At 35.3% G+C, this 17,545-nt stretch overlaps 1 protein-coding gene across 17 annotated transcripts in view; it reads left to right on the plus strand.

Moving 5' to 3' along the window:
• The window catches only part of ATF7IP2 (activating transcription factor 7 interacting protein 2), a 73,274-nt gene that overhangs the window by 33,774 nt on the left and 21,955 nt on the right, over positions 1–17,545 (plus strand). For 12 of the 17 annotated variants that reach the window (XR_007472059.1, XR_007472056.1, XR_007472058.1 and 9 more), the window contains 3 exons: positions 15,287–15,357; positions 16,462–16,523; positions 16,963–17,029. Coding sequence is in view for 9 of the 17 variants with exons in the window: in XM_033428819.2 (XP_033284710.1) it covers positions 15,287–15,357; positions 16,462–16,523; positions 16,963–17,029 (200 nt within the window). In the remaining 8 variants the exon portion in view is untranslated. Of the gene's footprint in view, positions 1–5,994; positions 6,154–9,331; positions 9,475–12,080; positions 13,667–15,286; positions 15,358–16,461; positions 16,524–16,962; positions 17,030–17,545 lie in introns of those variants that run through there. The other 5 variants (XR_004483522.2, XR_004483523.2, XR_007472062.1 and 2 more) reach the window with 4 other exon arrangements.

Consider the following 17,545-nt stretch of genomic DNA (forward strand, 5'->3'; position numbering starts at 1 on the left):
CCGCAAAAAAAAAAAAAAAGGTTAAAATGTATTTATCTGAGTAGTGGCTACATGGATGCTAGCTTTATAATTATTTATTAAGCTGAATATGTATTTTTAATCCAATTTGAAAATAATTATTAATTGGAAATTTTAGATTATGTTTAATGTAATCTTACTGATATATGTGGGCTCATAACTATAATCTTAATACTTGTTTTCTATTTGTTACATTATTTTATGGTCCTTTTCCCTTATCTGTGTCTGTTTCTTTCTCTACTTATTTTAGCCTTCTTTTGGATTTCTTTTTCCCATTCCCCATTACCTCATTAATTATACATCTTTCATTGTACCTTTTGAAGTTATCCTAAAGATCATGATATGGATTCTTGAGTCTAACATTAGAGTCTAATATGAATTGCTACTTTTACCATTTTATAGGCAATGCTTGACCTTAGAACACTTTTAACTCCATTTAGTGCTCCCTCCCATTGTTTGTTTCATGCATTTAAGTTTTACATTATTTTAAATCTCATAAGACAATATCATTACTTTGTACAGTCATTCACTTAGAGTTACCCAAATACAGTTGTTGACTCTTGAACAACAAGGGTTTGAACTACTTGAGTCCACTCGTATACATGGATTTTTTTTCAATAAATATAGTACCTATAAACAAATAATTTCTTTTTCACATTTTCTTTTCATTTTTGATGTCTAATGTTTGTAATACATATAACATCTATGGTATTTATATCATTAGGACAATATTGATATAGGTACTGACAGACGATTCATCTTGTAAACAGACAGCATAAACTTATAGTATCAATAAATAGAGGACACTACTGCAACTGTATTTTCCTTATGATTTCTTAATTTTTTTTCTACCTTTATTGTAAGAACACAGTATATAATATATATAACATACAAAGTATGTGTTAATCGACTGTTTATGTTAACAGTAAGCCTTCTAGTCAACAGTAGGCTATTACTAGTTTGGGGGTGAGTCGAAAGTTATACTTGGATTTTCTGATGCCTTCATTGTGCAAGGGTCAAGTGTATTTACCCTTTCTGTTGCTCTTTATTTCTTCCTGTATTTCCATCTGGGATAATTTTTCATCTGCCTGAATAATTCCATTTATTATTTATTTTAAAAATTCTGCTCAGGATAAACTTTGTTTTTATTTGTCTGGAAATAACTTCATTTTATCTTTTTTTTTTTTTCTTTATTTTTTTTTTTGCGCTGTACGCGGGCCTCTCACTGTTGTGGCCTTTCCCGTTGCGGAGTACAGGCTCCGGACGCACAGGCTCAGCAGCCATGGCTCACGGGCCCAGCCGCTCCGCAGCATGTGGGATCTTCCCGGACCGGGACACGAACCCGCGTCCCCTGCATCGGCAGGCGGACTCTCAACCACTGTGCCACCAGGGAAGCCCTTGTCTTTATTTTTAAAGGATATTTCAACATAGGTATTGAATTATAGGTTGGCAGTTATTTTTAGCACTTTCAAGATGTCATTACATTGTTTTCTGACTTCTATAATTTCTGTTGAAAAGTTAGATATCCATCTTCTTGTTCCTTCTTTGAGGATGGTGTCTATTTGTCTAGCTGCTTTCAAGATAGTCTATATATTTTTGGTTTTCATCAGTATATTCTATGATGCTGGCGGTGGGGGGGGATTAATTTATCCTAATTGGGGCTCATAGTTTTTCTTGAATCTGTGACTTCATATCTTTCATTATCTTTGGAAAATTCTTGGATATTATCTTTTTAGATATTGCTTCTGCACCATTCTGTCTCTTCTTCCCTTCTGGTATTCCAATTATACTCTTCTGTGTACACTCCATCTATTTTGTTCTCCATGCTTTTGTCTGGATATTTGCTACAATTTTCTAGTTCATTCTCTCTTTAGCTGTATCCAAGTGGCTGTTAAACTCAGGTATTTAGTTCTTAGTTTCAGTTTTTTTAATTTTCCAGTCTCCTCTTTTCATTGGATCTATTTTCTCTCCATTATTATAACTCTAGAGAAATCCAGGAGGCTTTATAATTGTTTCTTCTGATACCCCAAGTGTTGAAGGAATTAGTGCCACTACTAACTTTCTATGTCTATAGTCATGGTTCGATTTAGAAGTTTAAGCATTTTCTTTTTAGAATGTGAAGAAAATGGGAAAGGCAGTAACAGCTGAGCTGAAGAAGCTCATAGAAGAGAAGGCCTGTGGACCAGAACACATATTTGATGAAGGAACTTGCTTAAATAGAAAGAAAAGGCTTTCATATGCAATCTTTTCCAAAGAGGAAAAGTAAGCATCAAGGTCTAAGGCACCCAAGAACAGACCACTTCACCAGTGTTGATGGAATGAAACATTAATATTGTCTGAAAAATAAGTCTTGCATTGAATTTCATGTGAAGAAATGTTTACAGAGATACAAAGGAGAAAAAAGTAGTTACCAGCCATAGTATTATAAGAAATTTTCCACTGTTTTTCATGTGCTCCTTCCTACTCATTATTAACACTTACTTAATCTCACGTTTATGACATATCCCTCTTTAACAGATCAGGAAACCAAGTTTCCTGTCCCCCAAACACTGAGCTAGTAAATGGCAGAGCCAGGATTTAGACCTAGACAGTTTTGTCTCCAGATCCCATTATTGAACTATGTACTACATTATAACATTACCTGGAGAATTTTAATTACTGATTTTAGACACAGAAGTTTTTCTCCAAGGTAGAATACAAGTAGAAAAATAGGTGCATCTAGAAGACCACGAAAATCATCAGTGTCCTCAGTTTTCCTCCCAGATATGGTTCATTAAAAAAAGAGCCATCATTGGAAGCAGTCAGTGGAACAGTTTCATGAAAGTTATGTATCATTAAATGCTCGTGGAATTCCAATCTTTAGTGTGTAGATGTATAAATGAATTTCTCAGGATAAGCATTAGCAGCTTTACATACATACATACACAGACACATAATTTTTAAAATAAAGTTAATTGACCTATAATACCTACTGAAAACTGCACAAACAGTAAATGTATAGTTTGGTGAATTTTGAAAAAGTAAACACATTTTGTAATTATCACCCAGATCAAAAAACAACACCAATGGCATCTGTTCTGCCTCATGCCAGTCACAAGTCCCACCCCTACCACACTGACTTCAGTAAACATCATCCTAACCTCTAACACCATAAGTTGTTTTCGTTTACTTTTCCCCTTTATATAAATGGAATCATACTCAATGAACTCTTTGGTGTCTTGCCTCTTTTGCCCAACTTTATGTGTTAAGAGATTCATCCATGCTGTTGCTTAGCAACAATAATTTGATCATTCTCATTGCTATATAATGTCCATCATATGAATATACCACAGCTTATTCCATTCACAACTGTTGATGGACATCTGAGTTATTTGCAGATTGGGGAAATTATGATTAGTGCTGCTATGAACATTCCTTTACGTGTTTGTTGGTGAATATACATAGGTAAATTTCTGTTGGACCTTTGACTGGAAGTGGAATTGGTAGGTCATAGGGTATGTGTATTTTCAGGTTTAATAGATACTACTAAATACCAAAGAAGTTGTATCAAGTTACACTCCCAATGAGAGTATATGAGGTTTTTCTTATTCTGTATCCTTGCCAACACTTGGTATTATCTGCCTTTTTCACTTTAGCCACACTGGTATGTTTATAGCATCACATACAGGCATGCCTTGTTTCTTTGTGCTTTGCTTTATTTTGCTTCACAGATATTGTGGTTTTTTACAAATTGAAGGTTTATGGCAACCCTGCGTCAATTCTGTTGGCACCATTTTTCCAATAGCATTTGCTCACTTTGTGTCACAGTTTGGCAATTCTCACAATATTTTTTTTTCCTCACAATATTTCAGACTTTTCCATTATGATTTGTCATGGTGATCTGTGATTAGTGATCTTTGATGTCACTATTGTACTTTTTGGGGGTTGCCACAAACCACACCCGTATAAGACAGCAACTTAATAAATGTGTACATTCTGACTGCTCCACTGATGTCATCTGTCTCCTTTCCTCAGGCCTCCCTACTCCCTGAGACATAACAATATTGAAATTAGGCCAGTTAATAACCTTACAATGGTCTCTAAATGTTTAAGTGAAAGAAGACCTACATGTCTCTCACTTTAAGTCAAAAGCTAGAAATTAAGCTTAGTGAGGAGGGCATGTTGAAAGCTGAGACAGGCCAAAAGCTAGGCCTTTTGCACCAAATAGTTAGCCAAGTTGTGAATGCAAAGGAAAAGTTCTTGAAGGAAATTAAAAGTGCTACTCCAGAACACGTGAATGATAAGAAAGCGAAATAGCCTTATTATTGATATAGAGAAAGTTTAAGGTCAAATCAGCCACAGCATTCCCTTAAGCCAAAGCTTAATCCAGAGCAAGGCTCTAACTCTTCAATTCTGTGAAGGCTTAGAGTGATGAGGAGGAAGCTGCAGAAAAAAAAGTTTGCAGACGTTGGTTCATGAGGTTTAAGGTAAGAAGCCATCTCTATAACATAAAAGTGCAATGTAACGCAGCAAATACTGATGTAGAAGCTGCAGCAAGCTATTCAGAAGATCTACCAAAGATAATTAATGAAAGTGGTTACATTAAACAAAAGATTTTCAGTGTAGAAGAAACAACCTTAAATAGCAAGAAGATACCATCTAGGACTTTTCATAGCTACATAGAAGTCAATACCTGGCTTCAAACTTCAAAGAGCAGGCTGACTCTCTTTCTGAGGGCTAGTGCAGCTGGTGACTTTTAGGTTGAAGCCAGTACTCATTTACCATTCCAAAAATCTTAGGGCCCTTAAGAATTATGCTAAATCTGCTTTGCCTGTGCTATATAAGTAGAAGAACAATGCCTGGCTGACAGCATATCCAGGCTTGAATTACTGAATATTTTACTCAACTGAATGTTTGAGACCTACTGCTCAGAAAAAAGATTCCTCTCAAAATTTACTGCTCAAAGGGGACTTCCCTGGTGGTGCAGTGGTTAAGAATCTGCCTGCCAGTGCAGCGGACATGGGTTCAATCCCTGGTCTGAGAAGATCCCACATGCTGCGGAGCATCTAAGCTCGTGTCCCACAACTACTGAAGCCCGCGTGCCTAGAGCCCAGAGCCCGTGCTCCGCAACAGAAGAAGCCACCGAAATGAGAAGACTGCACACCACAATGAAGAGTAGCCCCCGCTCACCACAACTAGAGAAAGCCCACGCACAGCAACAAAGACCCAGTGCAGCCAAAAATAAATAAATTTATTTTAAAAAAAAATTTACTGCTCATTGACAATGCACCTGGCCACCCAAGAACTCTGATGGAGATATACAATGAGATTATTGTTGTTTTCATGCCTGCTAACACAACATCCTTTCTGCAGCCCATGGGTCAAGTAATTTCAACTTTCAAGCTTATTATTTTAAGTACTTTGTAAAGCTGTTGCTGCCATAGATAGTGATTCCTTCAATGGATCTGAGCAAAGTAATTTGAAAACCTTCTGGAAAGGATTCACCATTCTAGATACATTAAGAACATTCATGGTTCATGGCAAGAGGTCAAAAGATCAACATTAACAGAAGTTTGGAAGAGGTTTACTCTAACCTTCATGGATGACTTTGAGAGGTTCAAGACTTTAGTGGAGGAAGTAACTGCAGATGTAGAAATAGCAAGAGAACTAGAATTAGAAGTGGAGCCTGAAGGTGACTGAATTGCTGTAATCTCATGATAAACTTTAACGGATGAGCAAAGAAAGTGGTTTCTTGAGATGGAATCTATTCTTGATGAAGATCCTGTGAAGACTGTTGAAGTGACGACAGAGGATTTAGAACATTACATAAACTTAGCTGATAAAGCAGTGGTTGGGTTTAAGAAGATTGACTCAAACTTTGAAAGAAGTTTTACTGTGGGTAAAATGCTATCAAACAGCATTGCATGCTTCAGAAAACCAATCACTTGTGAAAGGATGAGTTAATTCATGCAGCAAATTTCATTGTTTTATTTTAAGAAGTTGCCAGAGCCACCCCAGCCGTCAGCAACCACCACCCTGATCAGTCAGCAGCCATCAGCATCAACACAAGACCATCCAGCAACAAAAAGATTACAACTTACTGAAGGCTTAGATGATGGTTAGCATTTTTTAGCAATGAAATATTTTAAAATTAAGGTATGTATTGTTTTTTTAGACATAATGCTGTTGCACACTTAATAGACTATAGTATACAGCACACTATAGTATAGTAAACATAACTTTTGTATGCACTGGGAAATTAAAAAATTCAAGTGATTCACTTTATTGAGATATTCGCTTAATATTGTTGTGGTCTGGAATCAAACCTGCAATATCTCTAAGGCATGCCTGTATTCGTTTTAATTTGTTTCCTTCTAATAATGAAATTAAGCACTTTTTTTATATTTGTTAGTCATTTGGATATCTTCTTTCATAAAGTTTCTCTAAGACTTTTGCATGTTTTTCTTTTGAGTTGCCTGTCTTAAGTTTTTTATCAGATATATTGACAACAAGTATCTTTTCCCATTCCAAGTCTTTCCACTTTCATAATAGTGCCTTTATATGTATTGACTCTTCTTAATTTCAGTGTAGTCTTTTTTTTCATAGATTATGCTTTTCTGATGAATGTTCCATCTGGTTTTGACTATTTTCCCATCTTTCCTCAGTATTCTTAAAACTATTCATCATAGTTTTTGGGGTTTTTTTCTTTTGTTTTGTTTTGTTTTGTGGTATGTGGGCCTCTCACTGTTGTGGCCTCTCCCATTGTGGGGCACAGGCTCCAGACGCACAGGCTCAACGGCCATGGCTCACGGGCCCAGCCGCTCCGCAGCATGTGGGATCTTCCTGGACAGGGGCACGAACCCGTGTCTCCTGCATCGGCAGGTGGACTCTCAACCACTGCGCCACCAGGGAAGCCCAGTTTTTTTTCATGTCCTTGTTTTATAACTCCAGTACCTCAATCATCTGTACATATGTTTCTATTGTTTTTCTCTGTTTCTAGTCATTTGATTCTGTCTGTTAGTGTGCTTGATAGTTTCTGAAGAATTGGTGAGGCTCTGAATAATATCTTTCTATAGACGAGATTTATTCTGTTCTCTGGCAGGTAGAGTAGGGCCTGGTCACCTAATCTGCTCAGGTAATGGTATAAATTCAGGCCTGTTGTTATTTTGGTAAGTCTCCTATATCTACTTCACTCTGGCTTTTAAGATGTAGCCCTTAGTGGATTCCAGCTGAAAGCTTGGAGTGTTCACCAGGGCCTCTCCGCCTCGGTGGCTTCTAAATCTTTACCTTTACCTCCTCAGCCCAAAATTCCAATGAGATTGCCAAAAATTTCACTCTGATTTTTAGTCTTTCTGCTTAATGTCTTAGACTCCTTAGTAACATTATATTTGATATACTGTAGCAGCAAATAAAGATATTTAAAACATTAGAAATATAGAAATATTAAATGAAGAATTTTGAGATTGATAAGAGATTTTGACTATAGTATAATGAAAAGAGTTGCTTATAGTTGTAGTTAAGCAACAAAATAAATACAGCTATTAGTCTTTCATCCACTATATGACTATTATTGAATACTAGTAGAAAAAAGTATATACAAAATAAACTTTGTAAGCTGTGTTAAAGGCCAAAAATGAGTAGAAGAGTAAAATATTATTGATAAAATTTAGATCTGAACTTTTTTGTTGTTAATTGAACTTAGAAATAATAGCTTTTGTCAGAATCTTTTATTGATAAATTTGATATGGAAAAAATTATTGAATTTGTTTAAAAGTGCACATGAAAAACAGTTGATTTCACAAAATGGAAATCAGTGTGTGGGAAATGTATCCTTCTGCTCATGAAGTATTAACTGCACAGGAATTGTTCTTTTGCTGTAAACAAACAGAAAACTAAACTAAAGAAAAGAAATTGTGTTTAGACATTGTTCAACAGGGAGCACACAATTATGATCCCTGTGAGAAAAGAAACAAAAGAAATGCACCCTACCATTGTGCCAGTTCTGCCTGGAGGCATTTCCCAAGTTGAAAAGCAGGGGTGGGAGGAGCCCAAACAGCCTGCTGGTCTTGGTGCATTTAGATCAGATATTGGAGAATATGAAGTATCTAGAATTTGTGAGGCAAAGCAAGAGAGGTAATTGCATAAAGGTAGAGCTCTGGAGATCTGCAAAGGGAACCCCTTGAATCATTGGCTGAATACAGATCTATATGTGCAAAGCATGAAACTACAAGAGGCTGGGTCAAGAACCACTGAAAAGAAGAAGGCCATACATTTTTTGGAGGTTGCACAGGGCTGGGAACATTTTGCTTTCTCACTGGCTGTAGTGAAGAGACTTAGCATGCACCAACAGGTAGAGTCCTTGGATGGGTATAGCTGTAGTGAGGCTAAATTAATTCTGGACTAAAAGACTCCAGTGGACCTACCCCAGAAAGCTAAAAGGACTCAAAGGAGTCAGAACTAATCATGGGTAATTTAACTGTATGCCAGAGCAAAGTCCAACACTCTGATAGAATGAAACATCATCCAACAGTGTGAATTTAACAATGTCTGACATCTAATAAAAACTTACCAAGCATGCAAAATATGAAAAGTAACCCATAACAAGGAGAAAACCAAAATGATAGAAACAGAATTAATATGGTTGTTGGACTTAGCAGACAACATAAAATAGCAATTATCAGTATATTATTCATATCTAACAACATAGAGGAGAATGTCAACGTGATAGAAATGGAAGATGTAAAAAAAAAGACCCAAATTGTACTTCTAGAGATGAGAAAGACAATAAAGTGAAAAGTACATTGGATAGGATTAATAACAGAATAATTACTGGCTTTTTAAAAATCAGTGAAATACCAGAAACTGTTCAGACAAAAGCATGGGGAGAAAACAGGCTAACAAAAAAATGAACAGAGCATCAGAGACTTGTAGAACAGTATCAAGTAGTCTAATATATGTATATATCATTGAAGTCATCACTAGGCAGGGGGGCAGGAAAATATATCTAAAATTTGTCCAATTCTAAACCCATAAATAGAAAGGAAGAAAGAAAGGTTAACAAAGCTAAGCAGAAGCATAAAGGAAAAACACATCATAACCAGACTGCTAAAAATCAATGGTGACAAAATCTTAAAAGCAGCCAGAGAGAAAAGACACATTACATAGAAAGGAACAAAAAATAAGATGAGAATTCTCACTGTAAACTATTCAAACTTTAGCGGTGTCGAAAAGGAGACATCTCTAAAGTACTGAAATGGAGAGACATCTCTAAATCATTAAAAGAGGAACTGTCTACAGTTTCTACAGTTCTACACTCAGTGAAAATATCTTTCAGACGTGTACAAGAAAATGGACTTTTTCATACTCAAAAAAAGTGAAAGAATACATCAGCAGCAAAATTGCACTACAGGGAATGCTAAAGGAGTTTCTTCAGGTAGAAGGAAAATAATATCAGATGGAAATTTGGATCTGTACAAAGGTAAAGTTATGAAGGGTGCTGGAAATTATAAATATGTGGATAAATATAAAATATTTTATTGTTTCTATATAGGGTATATATGTGTGTATATATCACACTATTCCTTTGTACTATGTGGTGTGTATATATATGTTATAATACTGGTTGTCTGTAGTATTTCTGTGTACAGGCAACAAACAGTTGGAATTTTAAATTAATACCATTTACAGTAATATCAGAGTATGATATTCATAGGGGTAAATTACCAAAATACATATAAGACCTAACTCCAAAACAAGATTTCTGGTCCAGCCTGTAAGGTGTCATCATTCCATACTAACAAGTAAAAGCTGAACAGACTGAAAAAAACCACTCTTCTTTGATCCACCAGAGAAGTAAGGTCATAGAGCAAACTACTGACACCCAATTTGGAGACAGAAACAGGCGGAAACAGAATCAAAACGCCCTGGAAGTGGAGCAAAAACCTCCGTGGCAACCACTGCTGGGGTAGGGAAACCTAAATTGTAATTGCTGGAGGCTCAGAGTAAATAAATCTCAGAGATAAAAACTCCAAGGGGGGGGGGGGTCCAGGTAAGGGAGGGGCACAATTTTGTGAGTTTTACCTCTAGAGCTCTACTGATCTTTGCAGTGAATATTGAAGAAAAATCCTCTCATGCTTCCAGCAGGGGGCAAGATAAAAAGAAGCTTTTGAAATACACCAGAGCACTCTGTTCTTAACAAGGCCTGCCATCAGGAGAAAGTATTACCAGAGATTAACCTACCTGGAGGAAAGGAAATATCTAATACCTACTCCCTCCAGCCTTCCACATGGAGGAAGAGAAATACCCAACTCTAGCCCCCTCTAGCCATCCTGTCCCACCTAAGAGGGGTATGGAGACTGGGCTGCATTAGTGAATTTCATACTCTAGGGGCACAGGCTCATTAAAAGACTGAGACCTACTCATAGGACTAGTAGAATGCTTCCCCTTCCCCCACATTTTACCACTACATTACTAAAGGCATGTTTACCATAGTTCCTTTTACCCAGTACATCATGTCTACCTTTCAACAAAAAGTTACATATTAAAAACATATTATAAAAAAAAGACATATTAAAAACCAGAAAACACAATTTGAAGAGACTGAGCAAGCATCAGAACCAGAGTCAGATATGGCAGGAATGTTCAAATTACTAGACCAGGAATTTTTTTAAACTATGATTAATGTGCTTTAATGGAAAAAGTAGACAAAATGCAAGAACTGTTAGGTAATGTAAGAAGAGAGATGGAAATTCTAAGGAAAAGAAATGGTTGAGATCAAAACTACTAACAGAATGAGGAAAGCCTTTGATGGGCTCATTAGTAGAATAGACATGGCTGAGGAAAGAATCACCAACCTTAAGAATATGACAATAGAAACTTCCAAAATGGAAAAGCAAAGAGAAAATAAAAGACAAAAACAACCCAGAATATCCAAAAACTTAGGACAACTACAAAGGGAGTTATATATGCATAATGGGAATTCCAGGAAGAAAAAAGAAAGGAACAAAAGCAATATTTGAAGTAACTGTAACTAAGAATTTCTCCGAAATTAATGTTAGACACCAAGCCACAGATCCAGGAAGCTCAGAGAATACTAAGCAGGATAAATACCTAAAAGAGTACACCTAGACATATCACATTTAGACTTCAGAAAATCAAAGCTAAAATCTTGAAAGAAGCCAAGGAAAAACACCATACGTGTAGAGGAGCAAAGGTAAGACTTACATTCAACTTCTCCTTAGAAACTATGCAAACAAGAAGAAAGTAGAGTGAAATATTTAAAGTGTTGCAAGAACAAAACTTACCAACCTAAAATTCTTTACAGTGTGAAATTATCTTTCAAAGGTGAAGGAAAAAGACTTTCTCAGGCAAACAAAAATTTAGGGTATTAGTTGCCAGTAGATCTGCCTTGCAGGAAATGTTAAAAATTCTTCACGGAGAAGGAAAATAGTATGTCAGAAAATCAGATCTACATAAAGAAAAGGAAGATCATCAGAGAAGGAATGAGTGAAGATAAAATAGAATGTTTTATCTTTCTTATTATTAATTGATTTAACTGACAAGAGTTTGTTCAAATTAATAGCAACAATGTATTTGATTATGTATGCTTGTGTGTGTGTGTGTGTGTGTGTGTGTGCATGCTGCATTCACGCACTTATATATAAGTGAAATGAATGGCAGCAATGATTGAAAAGGAACAGGAAAGAGGAATTAGGAATATTCTGTTATTATAAGGTACTTGTACTACTTGTGAAGCAGTATAGTATTATTTGACAATTGACTTGGATTAGTTGTCAATGTGTATTGCAAACTCTGGGGCAACCACTAAATACAGAAGTATAGTTTGCTAAGAAAGGAGAGAAAATGGAATCATATAAAATGTAGTTTTATTCATAACTGCCAAAACTTGGAAGCAACCAGGATGCCCTTCAGTAAGTGAATGGGTAAACAAATGTGGTATAGGGTTGGCCAAAGTTTCCATCGGTTTTTAAGTAAAAATAAAAGAAACATTTTTCATATTCACCAAGAACTTTGTTGAACAACATATTCACCATTTTGTTCCACTACCTTCTGACATTTTTCAGGCAACTTCATAATTCCATCTTCCCAAAACTTGTTACCTTTTTGAGCAAAGAACTGTTCCAGGTGCCTTTTACAGTCTTCCAGGGAATTGAAATTTTTTCCATTAAGAGAATTTTGTAAAGAGTGAAATAAATGGAAATCCAAAGGTGCAAAGTCTGGTGAATACAGCAGATGAATCAGAACTTCCCAGCCAAGCTGTAACAGTTTTTGCCTGGTCATCAAAGAAACATGTGGACTTGGGTTACCCTGATGGAAGATTATGCATTTTCTGTTGACTAATTCCGGATGCTTTTCATCGAGTGCTGCTTTCTTTTGGTCTAATTGGGAGCAGTACTTGTTGGAATTAATCGTTTGGTTTTCCAGAAGGAGCTCACAATAGAGGACTCCCTTCCAATCCTACCATATACACATCATCACATTCTTTGGTTGAAGACTGGCCTTTGGTGTGGTTGGTCGTGGTTCATTTCACTTGCCCCACGATCTCTTCCATCCTCATTGTTGTACAGTATCCACTTTTCATCACCCGTCACAATTTGTTTTTAAAATGCAATGTTTTCATTATGTTTCAGTAGAGAATCGCACGTGGAAATGCGGTCAAGAAGTTGTTTTTTGCTTAACTTATGTGGAACCCAAACATCAAGGCGATTAACATAACCAAGCTGGTGCAAATGATTTTCAACGCTTGATATATTTTGAGTGTGTCGGCTATCTCTTGCCTGGCATAATATTAATTGTTCTCAATTAATGTCTTGATTTGATCTCTATCAACTTCAACTGGTCTACCCAACCGTGGAGCATCGTGCAGCAAGAAAATCTCCAGCACGAAAGTTTGCAAACCACTTTTGACGTGTTCGATCAGTCATAGCACCTTCTCCATACACTGCACAAATCTTTTTTTGCATTTCAGTTGCAAATAATAAAGCATAATGTGCCGAAAATGTTGCTTTTTTCTTCCATCAATATCAAAATGGCTTCACATAAATTTACCAATTTTGATACGTTTTTTTAAATGCATGCTGATATGGCAGCTGACACAATACAATCTAACAAAATTGTTTTGAATGAAGTTAAAGACATCTAAGCACTACTAGATCCATGTTACGGAAAAAACCGGACAAACGTTTTGGCCAACCCAGTACATTCAGGCAATGGAATACTGTTTAGTGCTAAAAAAAAAAAGATCTATCAAGCTATGAAAAGACATGGAGGAAACTTAAATGCATATTATTAAGGGAAAGAAGCCAGTCTGAGAAGGCTGTATACTGTATGATTTCAACTATATGACATTCTAGAAAAGGCAAAACTGTGGAAATAGTAAAAAGATCAAATGTTGCCAGAGGTTGGTGGGGAGGGATGAATAGGCAAAGCACTGGGGATTTTTAGGGCAGTGAAACTATTTTTTATTATACTGTAATGGTGGCTACATGTCATTATATACTTGTCAGAATCCACAGAATATCCTAACACTAAGAGTGAATGTTATTGTAAACTATGAAGTTTGGGGGTAATGATGTTAACGTAGTTTCATCAGTTGTAACAGCAGTACCCACTGGCAAAGGATTGTGTGGGAGGTTGTGTGTGGGAGGGATAGGGGGTATATGGGAAAACGCTGTAGTCAATTTTGCTGTAAACCTAAAGCTGCTGTAAAAAAAACCCCAGTTAATAATTTTTAAAAGTACAAAATATTGCTGTGAAAAATTAATGGAAATATAAATATATGGTGAGATATGCCATAAATATATGGTGAGATATGCCATGTTTACAAATCAGAAAATTCATTGTTAATATCACTTCACCCAAATTGTTTTGTATATTTAATGCACCCTTAAACAAAATCATGGCATCCTTTTCTGTAGAAAGTAACAAACTGATCATAAACTTGTATGAAATGCAAAAGACCTAGAAGGTGAAAACAGTGTTACAAGAGAACAACGTTGGAAGACATACACTACCTGAGTTCAAGACTTACTATAAAGCTATAGTAATTAAGAGAATGGTGTTGGCATAAGGATAGAAATATAAATCAATGGACAAATTAGAGAATATATATAGAGTCCATTGGTTTTCAGCGAAGATGCCAAGGTAATTTAATGGGGAAGAGAGAGTTGTTTCAACAACTGTTGCTGGAATAACCAGAGGGGAAAAGTGAACCTCAACTCTTACACCATACACAAAAATAACTTGAAATGGATCATAGGCCAAATACAAAGGCTAAAAATTAAAAACATCTATAAGAAAATGGTACAACCCTGTGTGTAGAAAATTCATGTAGCAAATTAAATGGGCTTACTGAAATTTGTGTCAAGGTTTTCTTAACAAAAATTCTGATTTTAAATGTCACATTCAAAAAAGTGGAGTCGGGGTCAAATGGGAGCAAAAGACAGTCTCATGACTCAGAATATTCTGTAACCATAATCAGCATCCTTTATCATCATTGCATAGTAAATATTGCTACTATAGTGATATAGAGTAGTGGCAGAATTAATTTTTTAATATCTTTATTTTTTATAGTTCTATATCAGTAACAAAGTTTTAATCAGTTTCTTTTATACATTGTTTCATTTTCAAGAAGGCAAGTATATGTGCTAGAGTGACTTTTGTATATTTTGTACATTTATATATGTTGAATACTTATAGTTCATACATTTGGATTTATTGTAAATGGATTTCTATTAAGTTTTTTTTAATAAATTTATTTATTTTTGGCTGCATTGGGTCTTTTGCTGCTGTGCGCGGGCTTTCTCTAGTTGCGGCGAGTGGGGGCTACTCTTCGTTGCAGTGCATGGGCTTCTCATTGCAGTAGCTTCTCTTGTTGTGGAGCACAGGCTCTAGGTGCACAGGCTTCAGTAGTTGTGGCACATGGGCTTAGTTACTCCATGGCATGTGGAATCTTCCCGGACCAGGGCTCGAACCTGTGTCCCCTGCATTGGCAGGTGGATTCTTAACCACTGCGCCACCAGGGAAGCCCTCTACTAAGTGTTAAGGGTCTATGTTTATTGTATATCATGAACTTTCGGTCATATAAATAATTGGCTATACACAGGGTTTCTTGGGTACTTGGTTTTATCATTTTCATTCCACATCCTCCCCATTGTTAGATTAAAACATATCAGTTATGGAATGTTAAATTAGAAGAATTAAAACCATTGATTGCACATCTCAGCATAATCACGTTTATTTTATTTATTTATTTATTTATTTATTTCAGTAAAGATGATATCATGTTGATTTCTGTGGAAAGTCCTAATTTGACAACTCCAATTACATCAGATCCAACAGGTATCTTAAAATATGACCTAGCAAATCAGAAAGCCTCAAATCAGTATTTGTTTAAAATAGAGAATTGAATATTATCTTTTAATAAAATAAAAGTTTTAATTCTACTCTCAAAAATGTTTAATTTATATCTGTGATTAATATTACCTGAATAAATCAGTGATTGCTTAATAAAATTGAGGTTTCTTGTTAACTTTGTGTTTATCAATTTATGGCCTTTTGTTTCTTTACTGTGTTTAATGGCTTTGTAAATTATAAAACTACTTAACCTTTCATATCCGTTATTTGTACTTGTTTACTCTGGTCTTGTTGCTGATAGTGATGGTTTATTTTTTGTTTGTCTTTTGTTTTATCGAGTTATAGTCTACTAGTTTGTCTAATCTTTAGTATCTTTGATTTTTTTAAACTTTTATAAATAATACTTCTGTTACTCTTTAGAGTTTCTCATTACACTTAATGTAAAAATCTTTAACCTTAGATTTCCAATAAATTTCCTTTCCCTTAAAATAGCTATCTTTTTTGCCTCATAATTTCTCCTTCAAAATTCCCCATTTCCTTTTCATTTTTAATATACATTAGAGACTTTAATTTGCATCTTAATTTCAGAAAGCTTTGTCTGCACTTATATAGCTACTTAATTGCCACTATGATTTGGGCTGTTAACATTGTAAATCAGATAGTTAAGGGATATTAAGCATTTATCTGAGGCTTTTACTGGTTCTGTGAAGAATCCTCCTCAGCCATCTCAGGTGGTCTAGTCTAAAGATACTATGAATAAAAAATGTGTAAATTTCCAAGTTATTTCCTCAAATGCTATAGTGGTTTACAGATAGATACTCAAAAAAGAGTTACTAGTATAGCTGTAAAGTTACAGAAGGAAAAAATCTTTTGAACCAAAATTAGAGTTTGCTTTTTTTGGACTGGTTCATTGGTCTTTGGAATAAGTAAAGTCGATTGAGTTACATTTTTGAGTTACAACCATGATTATATAATGGTTAAGTAGCATCCCCATTATTATTGTTTCAGCATTCACATATTATAAAGTCCATAAATATTTAATAGTTAATAAACTTGTCAAATGTTCATATTTTAATAATTTTCTTTCAGATACTGGAAAAATTACATCAGGAAATTCTAACAATTCACCTGATGCTGAAACTGAAGCTATGGTAGGTATTAAATATTGTCTCTGAATATTGTTTATTTGAATACGTTAGTTCTAGGAACTTTAGTGTTGCTACATGTTGGATGACTCATCTTTGTCATTCATTCTTTGGGAGATTCATTCTCTGAGAAATTAATGTCTCCTAGTTAGCGTGACCAGGTTTCAGTCCAGCTTAAACATTAAAAAGCAAACAGCTAATGGTAAACATATTTCACAACCATATTTATTACCAAATTAACTCATTTAGACTCTGCTTAGTTATATTCACAGAAACCATATAGTATTTCACGAGCTTCTCTTTCATAGTAGAGTTAAATTAAGCTGTAAGACTTATAGAATGTTCAATCTCTAGCTTCTAAATAGTAATTTTAAATGATATGTGTTTTATTTTTTAAAAACATTTTCTGTTGGGGCAAAATCTTATTTTTTTAACAACTTTTCAGGCTAAAGAGAAGAAACTTGATTCTGTGATTGATCTAACGAAAGAAGGCCTGTCACACTGCAACACAGGTAAAGGATTTGTCTTTTTCAAGAAAGAGGGAAGGGTAACAACTCAAAATACATTTGACCCATTTATGAAGTTTTTTTGTGTGTGTTAGTGTGTGTATTTAGTAGCTCTATGCAGTTTTATCACGTGTGTAGATTTATGTAACTGCCACCACACTCAAATTATACAACTGTTCTATCATTACAAGGTTCCCTCATGCTATCCCTTTATAGGATTTTTTTAAGAGTTTGTTCCCAGTCCCTAAACCCTGGCAACCACTAATCTGTTCCTCACTATTATAATTATATGTTGTTTCATGGATGTTATATAAATGTGATGTAATATGTATCCTTCTGATATTGGCTTCTTTCCCTTAGCTTAATTTCCCCCAAGGGTCATCCAAGTTGTTTAGTAACTATTCCTTTTTATTGCTGAGTAGCATTCCATGGTGTGGATGTGTAATGGTTTATCCATTCACTCACTGAAAGACATCTGGGTTGCTTGGGACTATTAGAAATCTCTTTTCTACCTGTGAGACA

This window comes from Orcinus orca, chromosome 16 (genome assembly GCF_937001465.1).
Source record: "Orcinus orca chromosome 16, mOrcOrc1.1, whole genome shotgun sequence".
Classification (NCBI taxonomy): Eukaryota; Metazoa; Chordata; class Mammalia; order Artiodactyla; family Delphinidae; genus Orcinus; species Orcinus orca.